The sequence below is a fragment of the Scleropages formosus genome, chromosome 25 (assembly GCF_900964775.1).
Source record: "Scleropages formosus chromosome 25, fSclFor1.1, whole genome shotgun sequence".
Classification (NCBI taxonomy): domain Eukaryota; kingdom Metazoa; phylum Chordata; class Actinopteri; order Osteoglossiformes; family Osteoglossidae; genus Scleropages; species Scleropages formosus.
The window spans coordinates 6,167,675-6,181,585 of NC_041830.1; the positions used below are offsets into that span (position 1 = coordinate 6,167,675).

The 13,911-nt window shown below is 42.4% G+C and overlaps 1 protein-coding gene across 14 annotated transcripts in view; it reads right to left on the reverse strand.

Annotated features, from left to right (window-relative positions):
* Window positions 1-13,911, reverse strand: part of LOC108928242 (SRC kinase signaling inhibitor 1-like) — a 151,979-nt gene that overhangs the window by 4,968 nt on the left and 133,100 nt on the right. For 9 of the 14 annotated variants that reach the window (XM_029249218.1, XM_029249215.1, XM_029249212.1 and 6 more), the window contains 2 exons: window positions 13,493-13,585; window positions 11,663-13,362 (listed from right to left, as the gene is read on the reverse strand). The exons of 1 other annotated variant lie outside the window; for it this stretch is intronic. In XM_029249218.1, coding sequence (XP_029105051.1) covers window positions 12,022-13,362; window positions 13,493-13,585 — 1,434 coding nt within the window. In that variant the 3' untranslated portion in view covers window positions 11,663-12,021. Of the gene's footprint in view, window positions 1-10,009; window positions 10,154-11,662; window positions 13,363-13,492; window positions 13,586-13,911 lie in introns of those variants that run through there. 4 more of the 14 variants (XM_029249224.1, XM_029249223.1, XM_029249221.1 and 1 more) reach the window with 1 other exon arrangement.

The following is a 13,911-nucleotide window of genomic DNA, read 5'->3' on the forward strand; positions in this document are numbered from 1 at the left end:
TCTGTATAAACCTGGAGAACTAGCAAGGCTTAAGACACTGAGAAAAAGGGACACGCCGCAAAGTTTTTTCTTCCACTTCCACACACCTCACACACTGAAACTCCAGCATTTCATGCTGCTCATTTCATTTACATGTATTCATTTACAGACGCTTTTCTCCAAAGCGACGTACATGTCATAGGAGAAGCGACATCAACGCAATTTCAGCACCATCACGCTCACGAAAATCATGGGCGACGTTCTTCAGAATACAAAAACAAAACGCTTGAAAAAAATCCTCTCTGTGGGGAGTGAAGAAAATAATTTTTTAAATCTTTGGTCACACTGCATTTCCTATCGCTTTGTAAAGGCTTTTATCCGCATCCCTTGAAATGTTGCTGGCGGCACAAACACACACTGTAACGTGCGCGTGGTCTTTGGGCAAGGTGACAGGTCACAATCAGTGGCACTCGAGAGAAAAGGTTTTCTTTGAGTCACCCTGAATATGGTGAGCCAAGAAAAAAAAATACTATGAGCCTTTTATTTGTGTGAAAAAAAAAATATTTTTCCCAACCTCCACTTGAAAAGAAGCACCTCTCACATCAAAATCACAAACACAAAATAGCACAATACGCTCTCTCGCTCGCTCTTTCTGTCTTGCTGTTTCTCGCTCCAATTTATTATGCATAATACTATTTCTACTTTATACTATCAATAATATTTATTATGCATAAAACATAGCCCCAAAGTTCTAGATATTAGTTCCATCTCCCACACTTTTGAACATCGTATTCACTTGCCATAGTCTCAAAACATTTATTTCCAAGATGCAATAAAGATTATATATAATAAGACTATACATTCAGTGCATTAAGAAAGTATTCAGACCCCTTAAATGTTTTCACATTTTTTATGTTTGATGCTGCAGACTTATGCTAAAACCTTGTAAATTAATTTTTCCCTCGTCAATCTACACTCAATACCTCATAATGACAAAGTGAAAGCAGGATTTAAGAATTTTTTGCAAATTTCTTAAAAATAAAAAACTGAGATATCACATTGACAAGTATTCAGACCCTTTGCTATGACATTTGAAATTTAGCTCAAGTGCATCTCAGTTCGACTGATCATCGTTGAAATGTTTGTACACATTGTTTGGGAAACAAGGTGGAACACTGGTATTTTAGCATAAGGCTGCAACATAAAAATAGTGAAAAAAGTGAAGGGGGTCTGAATACTTTCTGAATGCACTGTAGATATGAAATGTTTATATTTGAAATACTGGATGTAACATCTTTTAATATAAACAACAAAGAGAAACTTGAGTGCACATTTGTAAAATTTGGTACAAATTGCCAAAATATGTAACACACAAAGAAATGTATTATTTACTTGTGTATATCCTATGTTGATTTATTTGAAGGGTGTGTGTTTTTTGTAAACACATTTGAAGTGTTCCTGCTTTTTAAGGCTGTAAGTTCAGACACACAGAGCAGCAAAACAATAATCAAACAGATCAGGCCTCTATATTTCTTGTGCATAAATGCTATGCCATACAAAGTGAGCATTGCTGCAATAAATCCAAAAACACAAAATTTAACCTAGTTAAAATAATGTAAACTTAAGACACATGACTACTGTGTGTGTGACACTGTGACAAATATTGTGTTTAGATATTCCTGCCTTTATAAATAATATACCACAATGCAGCTTCGTGTGGGTTCGGAATGGTGCCCGTGTTCTGGAGCTACCCTAGAATTTACGACCTCGCCAGCAGAGCTCAGGTTGAGTTCTTATTCTGCCAGGCTGTTGGTTTCGTTCTACATGAAGAACTTCTATCTAAGTTGCCTTTCACTATCAATCACACTCAGCAAAGACTTTCTTTCAAAGGGATAGAAAAAAAGTGGTCCATAAAATCAACCATGTAAAAAAAATAGCTTCTCTCCTTCCAATGTGGCCTACCATATAAAATCTCTTGACAGTTTAACTGGACCAATTTATGAGGCATGGATGAAATTAGGAAACAGTAGTGGCGCTTTTCTATAGAAAAGACTCAGATCTTCATGGATGCTGATCGCGAAATAGGCAATAACAGTAAAGTCAGTGTTGTGGATGTGCTCCTCTCTGATTAAGGCCAAAAAAGTGTTGTTTCTGTGCATGCTTGTCTGCTCCTAACAATTTCCTACAGCACTTGCAGACAGGCACCCTAACTCCATCTGCTCAATAAAACACAAAAATCAAATGGAAACAAATGAGAGTCTAGCATTTTGACAACCCTGGCCAAAGTAAAACCTGACCACAGATTGCCAATTACAATCCACCCCTGCAGAACTTCTAGTCACAAAATGATCTCCACTAATTAGACAGGGTAAACACCAGCTTCTGCCTGAATCCCAGGAAAGTTATCTGACACCGCAGGAAGTATCATTGAGAGCAACAAGAAACTCAGCAGTGCCTCCTTGCCTACTTCTTCAACTGAGCTGGAACAAGACACAATTTGGGGGGTACTTAACTTCCATTAGGGTAGCTATCAGATCAACACCAAAAATATGACTATTGCTAAATAAGCCAACAATAAAAAAAAAAAAAAAATTCTAATTCTGTTCATACTGCGTTCTGTGAGGTATTCCACCAACCAACGTCAACAACCACTTGTCACAAGCAGGGTAACAGCGAGCCAGAGCCTCCCCAGTGGCACAAGGCCGAGGAGGGAGGGGACACACCCAGGACGGGATGCCAGTCCGTCGCAAGGCACCCCAAGCGGGACTCGAACCCCAGACCCACCAGAGAACAGGACCCGGTCAAACCCGCTGCACCACCGTGCCCCCACCATTTCCTTTCATTCATGTCAAAAGTTGTGACAGAAATAACAGACAGCTATCAATTACCTCGCAAACCCCAGTTTCTGACGGACAGGGGCCAGATCCCAATCACTATCACCATCAGTATGTTTTAAAATGAAGCTCAACAAAACCAAGAGCAAAGCAGAATACTTTCAGCAGTAGCTGTGAAGGCTGAAAAGCAACTTCCTCTAAATCTCTAAAAGAAACCATACTGATAGCTTGGGAAAGTCAGGGCTTTCTTCCAAAAAAGACCAAGAGTGATGATTTTTGTAGGGGAGCATCTAGGAGTGTGCTGTCAATATAAAATAACAAGACCTCTTCTCTAGACATGGCAACCGCCCAGACACTCTATCAGGGCGAACATGATAAAGTGTCTTCCGAAATATAATGAGGCATACCAATTACATCAGTGGACACACTGTCACCAAGGCAAATGGGACGGATTGCCCTTTAAAGAAAAATGACTCCCTTCACACCTTCACAAGCAGTCTGTGGTGCCACCCCAACTGCCTAATCTCCCATCTTGACTTTAAGATGCAGCCATCTGTCTGCAGAGGCCAAAGGACTTGCTGTTGCTACGTTTCCAAGATTTACAGTGTGCTCCCTCTGTCGGAGCAACACCCGGGAGAAACAGGAAAGAAAAAGCGCAGAACATATGTTTTTTGGCGGCTGTCAGAGGCAGAGCCTTTCACTGCAAACAATGTCATCCCTGTCTGCCTGCAATTTCCTCCAGACAAATTGCAGTGGGTGGACTGGGCTCAGGGACTACGCAAATCAGCAAAGACAGGCTCTCTTGGCATCTGCATATTCAGAAGAGCTTCTGGCTGGCCGTTACACAGAGCGAGAATGAAGGATGGCAGCTGTCTCTCCTCTGAAAACATAGTACAGATACAGTATATCCCACACACATTTACCTGTGCATACAAACACGCTAACGCATAAATAAACATAAAACTATTGGGGTCAATCCGGAACAAGAATCGTATTTCATCACACACAAAGAAAGTAAAGTACAGATTTGGGGTGCAACTAGTTTAGTCAGTCACCTGGTAATCATAATGGTCCCAATAAATACTGTGTATTTTCAATTATCACCCATGCAAACAGGGTAAGGGCAGTATTGGCAATGAACGCAACAGAAAAGTCTCCGTGTGTGCAAGTCTAGAGCACTTAGAAATGTGTCTTCAGCTCTCTAGAGATTATCACTCTCATCGGCACATTGTGACTCTGTTGTTATGCATGGTGGGCATATGAACAAGGAGCATAGTCCATGCAATGATTCCAGGTCCAGGCTGCCCTGTGGTGCTGTGTACATCGTTCACTATCTGAAATGGAATTATATGAGAGGCTGTCAGTCAAACGCAGGAGGGTAGCTGTAGGGGGCATTCATATGCATGGCAGGTGGCAGCGGTGGGATGAAATCAGGGACTGGCATTCTCTTAATGGGTCCAGAGGAGCAGCGGATGAGGATGTGGCACGGAGAGGCAGGGGACACTGGGGCTCAGCGTACAAGGTGTTAGGGAAAAGGAAGTGATGCCCACAGTTTCAGTAGGTTCTCAACAGGAAGAGGGGATGTGAAGCACTTCAGGTCTGGTGGGAAGGGTAAAGTCTCTGACAGGGCAAATCAGGGAGAGGTCAAATTCATGATGACGTCCACCATCCTCCCCTGGGTGATGGTCCAATCCTCAGATCCTGGTAACCTTGGAAGTTTTCCAGACATCATCGGACACCTGTAAGCAGACTGTGACTGTCTCTTTTCGAGGGCTGGTGACATGTATCCAAAGGAGGCCTGCATAGCACCCTTCAGTCCGTCCGTGAAGAAAGATCACTTAGAAAGCTTGCTCAGGAAAACTGGAAAAGTGTAGTCATACCCATGGACTGAAAAAAGCCAAATGTATCAATTTAAATGCGCAGTTTAGAAAAAGATGGGCACAATGCAATTGTGAACCACAGAAAAGAAAAAAAAAAAAGATTACTTTGGTTCTGGATCATCAGCAGGTGTCCCAATGCTTCCCGTAGCGATAAAAACACCATGGAATTCAGGCCCAGCAGTTTCTGCAAGTAGAGACTGCAATCTGTGCTGTGCTCCAGGTCTCAGCGTGAGTTCCTTTGAGTTTCACACCATGGCTCACACTTAGTGCTGAAAATAAGGCCACAGGTTTCGGGAACCATACAGATCTGGTCCATTCTCATTGGCCCAAGTCTCAATTAGCCTGGCACTTCCTTAGGACTATGCCATTACCTTGTTCAGTAGCTTCACATGTCACAAGAGTCAAAAGGTCAAAATGTCAATGACAAAACAAACTGCATTTCAGGTCAGGTTTGGTCCAGTATTACCAAATTTTGGGGAGAAAGATCTTGAAGTATCCAGTCTAGGATATGCAGGAAAACTAAAGCCACCTTTCTGCACCATTGTTCCTCAGAATTGTCTTTTAAGAATGCAGTGAGGAGCAAATTAACAGTTCCTCTATGCATGAAATCCAAACCAACAGTAGATCCAGGCCAACCTTCCTGCTCCAGATGGAAACATTCCTCTCAGTGCTCTTTGACATCAACAAGCCTGTTTGTGTGTTTTCATCCAAATATAATCACTGTCCCGTCTACAGTGACCCCTCTAAGAGTGCTGACCTGTCTTTAATGTGTCACCCAATACATGTAATACATATCTAAGAACCTTATTCTTGACTTTCCATCCTGTTCCCAGTAGTCAGAAATTCTTCAAACCAAATATTCAACGCTAATGGAGAATATTGCAATTACAGCTGACTACTCCAGAAACCCCATTTACAAATGGATCAGGACCCACCCTCATAAAACAAAAAAGTTTCTTTCCGACACCTATTCATCATTCTTATAACACCTCTAGCAATTTAAACTTTAAAGAAACAACCCAGAAGAGACCAACAATTCTAGCCATAAATCTTGGAAACCACACCAACAGTGTTCAAGGTGAAAAAAAGACAGAATCCTATAATGTTCCTCTATAAAGCTCCTGTCCTATAAAGGCAGAAACACCCCTACGGAACAACTTAATTTTTATAGGTTTTATATTGTCTTTCATTTATAGATTCATATACAATTACAGACATATATTTTATGGTTCTTTCATTTACCGGATACAAAAAAAAACAGATAATTACTGTTTAGCCTCATTCTGTTACCATTTTGTCAATGTATTGCTATAAGATAGATAAAGGGGCCAGTAATATGTGAAATACAAAGATTTCATGTCATTTTGTAATCTTATTGTACTCAGAAAGGCATGCCCAATAGGTGCCATCTGTAGAAGAAAACTGTCTAGCTGGAGGATCATTCATCATGCATTTAGAGGTTCATTTTGGTTCAAAAGGTAGGGCTCACGTCATTATTCCACTTGGTGTAGAAAAGTATCGCAGTTTTGAGGCTGGAAAGACGGCTTCAAATTAATTTGTATCGATGGGTAGGAGAGTCATGCACAAAACCTGACAGTGCACTCTTACTTACAGCTTCAACCTTTCTCAGAGCACACTGGGAACTTGCAATAGAATTTTAACACCTGAACATGTATCCTACTTGATTTATTCAGTTATACATCCAGGCTGATTTAAAGGAAAACATGAACCTTTTTCTGTGATTACTGAAGGATAAGTAAAAAGCTGGAAACACTCAAGCAGGTTTTTATGAGGAGATGACAGTACCTGCAGTGTTTGAGTTAGTTATAAAGGAATGTTCACCTTGTTCATCTATTCTCTATAGATGATCTATACTCAATTTATAACACATAACCATATGTTTTGATATCTCAGACTTTCAAATCTGATACAAAAAGATTTACTGTAATATGCTTGAAATATGCAACACTCCTGAAATAGACCTTGCAGCGAAAGTCTCAGCACTCTTTCTCTGAAAAATTATTTTAGTTGCTAAATACTTATACATCTTGGTATTGTAGTTTTGAAATTCAGGAAGTATAAGTATATCCATGTCTGACAATGGCTGACATGAAGTGCCATTATGAACAAGGAAGCAGTAATTGCTCACAGTAATGCACACTGGTACACAAAACAGCCCTAAACAATCTCCTATCTATCACAGACGAAGTCCTATCTGTCATTGACAACGATGCTCATCTTCAGCTCTCCACCCTGGTTAAAGGGTGGAGCATATTGTGGATATTTAGCAATGGACGGGACCAGCTGAGACATTCCAAAGCGTTGCCTAAGGTCATTCCTATCAGTGGCCATTAGGCTTTATAGTGAGTCCTCACACTGTCTGGGTGGAACTGACTTGTTATGGTGTGAGGGGTATTGAGCTGCCAGTACAGATGCTCCTCAACTTACGATGGTTCAACTTACAATTTTTCGACTTTACGACAGTGCGCTAGCAATGAACATTCAGTAGAAACCGTACTTCGAATTTGGATTTTGATTTTTTCCCAGGCAAGCGATGTGTGGTGTGATACTTTATGTAGTCCTCTATGAGTAACTTTGTGTTGTTTTATTTAGAACCATGGTTCTGGTGGAACGTTGGTTCGTTTCACTGTATATTGTACCAGATGTATATGGTTGAAATGACAATAAAGCCACTTTGACTTTGACAAAAGCTGCAAACCCGTAATGGCCACCGCACGTGAACTTGGACTTTCGCAATTGACGATCTCGACCACGTTAAAGGATAAAAAGCAATGATGTTCGGTAGGTTAGGTGTATTAAATGCATTTTCAACTTACGATGGGTTTATCGGAACATAACCATATCGTAAGTCGGGGACCAACTGTACAACTTTTTATTTATTTGCAATTTTTGCCGCTCTTTCATGCTTATCTAAGTTATATCTGTCTCTGTTAGGGCTCTTAATTGGGCTTTCTTATTTACAAGGTGTTGTAAGTCCTCCTGCCAGGAATATCTGCAATAATAAAAATAACAAAAATACTCCAGTTCAATCCTAATTTCCACGCAGGCACGTGGAAAAGCTATCTCTGCTGTTTTCCCCCTTGCCATCGACGTCCCATGTTTTGTCTCGCTGTCTGACGCCAACGCACCGTCTGTTTTGCCGCTCCATTCATGTCCGAAAAACCCTGCTGTTTGGACCCCTCTGAGCCGTTTATCAACTCAGTTAATGAGAGAATGTGTGTCAGGTATGGCACTCCAGGACAGCTCCCGGTGCTGGGATTTCCTACCCCACGGAGCTGTCTTGTTTGCTTACATTTATACTGCATTTATTCGCTTAGTGGACACTTTTGCTATACAACTCAGAGTAAACAAAAGCGCATTTCACCACGCAATTCTTGCCATAACAAGTAGCTGCATAAGAATTTTATATATATATATAAAATAAAATATAACAAACCCTTTGCATGCTCTGTATTTCGTTCAATTTATGAACATTTTGAGTATCAACTCACAAGCGAACCAACTCTTGAGCACAATTAAGTTTGTAAGTCGGGGAGGAACAGTAGTGAGGTCTCCTTCTAAGAGTTATACTCAGTGTCTTAGCAGTTGTACTTGGCTGCACTTCACCCATCTCTTTATTAACTTCCTATATTAAAGACAAACAATAATATATGCTTTGCAGCTCTCTGCTTTATTGTACTTCGTGTGAGAATAAAACAAAAAAGTTATGGAAGACATAGGGTTAGATTTTTCCGTGTTTTGCTGGCTAGAAATAGGCCATCATTTTGTAATTTCTGCCATTTAAAAACATTTGTTTAAAGTGTAAATGCTGAGGCCTTTATCGCTGTTAATTAGATTCAATATTCATGCAGTTTGTCGTTCTGAAAATTTCTGAAATATTCTGAAATTGGTATTGTTAATGACAACAGGCCGACTGGAGAACTACAAAGCCATTAAAAATGCGAGCGACTGGTCTAAAAGTCTGAGATATCAACAGTGTTTTTAAGAGTATGCATGTCGAGCTGTCTTTCTAAGAGGCTGACAGGCTCTTAAGAACAACGAGCTAGTCCAGATGCTTGCTGAAGAGGAACAGAGGCGACCGATGCACCGCACCATCTCAGCCGGGTGGGATTTTTCCCTGCCATTCTGGGCTTTGATTTCACTCTGAGCTGTGACTTGGAGAGGTTGCTTTGCTTGGTAAGACTCTCAACATCCGCACGGAAGAGCATTCACTTGCTCAATGCGCTACACTCTCAATCATTTTTTTTTTCCTTCTCCTATCGCCCTTCTTTTGCTCTCATTCCCATAATTTCCCTCATAAAGTCTGTACTTCTCTAATTCCTCTTATGTCTCCCCCATTCCACCTCTCTTACATTCTCTCATTTGCTCTCAATTGCTCTTTTAGTCTTTCTGTGCACCACCACCACCACCACCCTCAGCTCCTGTCTGTGCTTTTCCCTGTTATTCTCCGTTTCTTACACTTCATCCTCCTCCCTTTCTTGAGGGGAGGCTGAGAACAGAGGGCAGAGCACCCTGTGCGATGTTACACAACTTCTCTGGCCCGCAGTGTGGCTCTTTAACCCCACAGAACGAAACCACTGGTGGTAACAGGCTGGGGACTGCAGGGCCTGTGGCTGCTAGGGCCCACAGTGGCGGTCAAACACTGATAGTTTAAAGCACTCTTTTCTTTTTTTGCAATGAAGTTACAGTTACATTTGCAGTTACATTTCCACAGGAGAAGATTATCGCTAATTTGGTGCCTGGAATGAGGTGAGTCCTCTGAAAAATCCGAGGTAACGTTGCAACGCAGCTTGTAGCGCCCCTGTGGTGAAGGGCCTGGAAGGGACTGGGTTGCGGGCCCCTCAAGAAGTCCAGGGCCCCACACTTGGCAGCATTCAGCTTACTTGGCATGACAATGAAGCCCCAGTGTTAATCAGTCAGCCCACTTCCCACAATGCACACCCTCCATGAATACACTGAGACTGCCCCACAGAGGTGATTTTGGCTCCCGTTGCTTTTGGAAGATCCTTGCACAAAATGTGTGTGTCACTGGTTAGTACAGGGTGCTTTTGCCGGACAGCTACGGAGCCTAGTGAGCATCAGCAGCCTCTTTATACTGACACCCTGCTCATCCCTGCGGCAGCTCTCCAGTGAAACGTAACCGTGTTCTCCAGCAGTCTGACATCAGCGGGCTGGCACCAAGGGGTACAGGGCCGGATCAGTTGTTAGGGGTCACAACAGGTAAACATCAGCGACACTATCACTGCTCAGGACAGAAGCTGTGGGGAGGGTGGTGGGCCATTAGAAGTGAAATACCTGCGGCTGGCCCTGGACCTTGAGAAAATCATCACGCTGCTTAGCTGGCTTGTTCTTCTCTGGACTGCTTTGCTGCAGGTGCTTGAGGCGCGAAGTGGCTGAGCAGTGGGGTGCCTTGCTGCTGCTGGAGGAAATGATGCCGGTCTGTATGGAACAGGTCAGGGCAGGGTAGGGACAGGAGAAGGGGACCAGGTGGTGGGGGCAGGGTAAGTCTCTGGACAAACTTCCACATACTCGCACTCGTCATCCATCACAAAATCTGACGCTCTCATAGAGGCCATTTTCTCTAGAGATAAAAAAGTACCAGCATGATCAAAACTACACAGTACCACAGTCCAAAAATGACTTTATGTCGATTTTACAAATACAGGTTTGTCAAGCAGTGTTGCCATTTGAAGCGAACAGTGGAAAAACAAGAGGAAAGACGCGCTACCTTTGGGTACACTTACAATTGTTTCGGTATTCAGTAATGGAGAGTGAAAGTTGACAGTTCAAAGTTAAAGATGGGTATTCTGATTATGACTCCAAAAGGGTTATTTTTTGAGTGAGTATGAGAGGGTATGAGGAGAAGGGTTTTCATAGAATTTTTACTGAGTCAAAGTACCTTGATACAGAGAAATTAAGGCTCTTTAGAAGTCCTTTACTGCAAAAAAAGCCATCACCAGAATGGGAACATTGCTAAAAAAAATAAATAACTAGAAAAATTAAAAGTTTATTTTTTGATAAAGGTTTTACAATTTTCTTTTCATGCTTTCTCTGCTGTTCCTCTCGATAAGTTTTACTCTTTATGAGGTTTTTCCTCACAGTTTAGATATATCCCAGATACCCATTTTTTTTCCTGGATCATTGTGTTTTACAATCTTTAGAACAACTGATCAGTCTTTTAATGTTCTACGCAACTAGAGCAAACAATCTGAAGATAAAAAGCCATAATTAAACAATTTCAAGTGTCTGAAATAAATAAAAGGTGTAACCAAAATATGAACAATGCCTGCAGGTACTAGGCAAACACCTGATAAACTCTACCACGTGGATGCATAAATCTGGATTTTTTTACTCCTCTATAAAGCATAACAAATGTGTGTACTTTTATCTGATATCCACAACTATACTTCCCTCAGCGTATAATGAATTCAACGGGTAACGTGTCAATTTTGTCATTTATGCCATCTTCAGTTCTCTTGGAGTTTTGGACTCACTTTGAATCTCACCAAAAAAATGTTTCTTCAGATGAGAAACAGAATCAGTGCTTATAGAATGATGGCAAATGATGGCTTTGATTGTGCTTTTCAACATACAGGGGGTCTGGCAGCAGGCAAATAACAGGTATTATTGTCAATATGTATGTTACAGTTGTCCACCAAGCAGACGTATATCTTCTGAAACCTTTAACTACAATAAAGAGATACAAATGCTGAGCCCTGTTTACATTAAATATTTATCAGGCAAGAGAGTTATAGCGAGGAGGGTGTACATCTAAGAGCCATAAATTTCTTTAAGGTTGTATTGATAGACATTCAAAAGCGCTACTAAATGAATAAACTATAAAGGAATCGGAAAGAAGGGCAAGAATTTGAAAAAATGTCATTGTATTTCATGGAAACACCACTGAGACACCAACCGCTGAGCAAAAGATCAGAGAGGAAAGGGAGTTTATTGATGAAGAGACAACAGTGCTGACATTAAAGGGAAAGAGTTCACTGAGATGAGACAATCCATATGAGGTTCCCAAAAACAGTCATGCAGAAAACTGCACTCATATGAGGGGGTAGCAGCACCAAGCAAACACACTATCTCCCCATTAACACAGAGCTAAGAATTTCAATTGCTAGAAAATCACCCATGAATCTACCCATTCTACTGGGCAAAACTGAAATATGGTTACAGCAAATTGATCGTCAAGTTGGCATAATAACACGGGAAGATATGAAAAATGCTTCTTATCTTCATTTTTCAGTCAGGAAAAAAGATGCTGAAGATATGAAAATTATTATCAGAGAGAATGAATGGCCTCAGGTGAGAAATATAGTGCCAATCACAGGCCACTGCAATGACAAAAACAGGACCTTGGTCATCTGTGGTGGGATATCGAAAGGCTTGGGTGGAACAGGAGGCTTCTTTCTAACAATGAGGCAATCCGAATCATCAATCCCAGCAGACTGTTCTACATGTCCGGTGTGCATCTTTAGTTTTCCTGGCTCCTTTGTGTCCTCTGTTGGCACAGTAAGCTTTCTCAAGAGGTGACCCATGGATGGTTGGCTGCTGATCTCCTGTATAGCACTCTCCAGCTCACGGATGGTTTCCTCTAGGCTGTTCAGCCCCCGGTAGGTAGTGGAGCGCAGCTCCCGCACTTGGTCCTCTCTTGGTTGATTCCCTGATAATGAGTACTGCTGCAGACTAACCAACCCAACTGATTTCGATTTGCAGACTCCAGTATTGGTCTTATGCCTTGCGCCATCTGTTTCGCTAGGTGACCTACATGGGTCCTTTTCAGGATTAAAGCAGAGCTTCAAGGTTCTCTCTCCAGTCTGAATGCCGAAGTTCAAAGCTGCCTTCAGTGCAAACAGCTGATCCCTGGGGATTCTGATCCTGGGCAGAGCATCTCCCTTGTTGGTATCCATTGTTCTCACCAACCTGGGTTTGGGCATTGGCTTTCCTGGAACAGTCAAGGGGCCAGCCTCACCACCAGCCCTAATATTTCCGAGAGTGGAATCATCTTCTTCAAGCAGCGTTTCTAAGTGCCTGTAGGCCTCCTTGACTTGCATGCGTTCTCTGAAGAACAGGACTAAAGGTGTACTGCTTAACTGAGGTCTACAAACAACTTTTTCACGTGAATTGACCTCAGAGATGGTTTGTGACTGGAGTGGCAAGGTCAACGTCTGTAACCTTTGCCCATGCTGCTCAGTAAAAGCCTGTGCTTCCGTCTCAGAGAGCACTCTTAACTCCTGCTGTGTAAGTAACAAGGCCAGGTCTTCTATGGACTCCTCCACCTCAGTCTCCTCGAAAGACTCCTGGATCCTCAGCTCCCAGGGCTGGGGTTTTGTTCGACGTTGAGGCACCTCTTCAGAGGACTGGGTGACAACAACTGACTCCCTGCTCTGTGTTAGGCTTTGGGTCTGATCTCTATTTGCAATCCTGCCTATTGGCAGAGTGGACACCTGGTAAGGGCTGGCTATGCTTCCCCTGATCCCTCCTGCCATTTTCTCCAGCTCTACTTGACACACTTTGTGTCTGTCTTGCTCCTGTGTACTGACTGATCTCTCAGAAAAACGAGGTGGGACAGGGGACCATTCGGAAAACAAAATCTGGGGAATCTGGTTGGAAGAAGAACTGCAGGGTGCTGCATCCATCTCCTATGAAACAAGATTAATGTTGTAAACACAGGGAAATTGTAGCCATTCCAAAATCAAAGTCCTTCAGTTAAACTGAAGAGCAAAGACATGACAATCACACTGCACACTCTGAAACACACAATGCTAGTACCTCCAAGGCTGGTGCAGATGTGCTGGTGGGCCGCTGATAAAGGCGGCCCATCTCCCATTGTAGGCCGGAGCAGTCCATTGACGCTACAGACAGCTGACAGACAGAAAGGCATGTCGCACGCAGATTCCTCGCTCATACTGGTGCACCGTGCCACAGCAGCCCACACAGGGGCACGCAGCGCACTTCACAAGTCAAAGGGACAACAGCTTTCCCAAGAAGCCAAACCTTCCGGTTCCCAAGAAAACCTCATACTTCCAATTGCAAAAATTCAAGTTCAACAACCAGGGAGAGAGTGACTGGAGAAATGAGTCTCAACCATGAGCACAATCTTAAGTTTTAAAATCTTCAGCAAAACTCACACACACACACACACACACACACACACACACACTCCATGCTTAAATCAGACACTCCTGTCC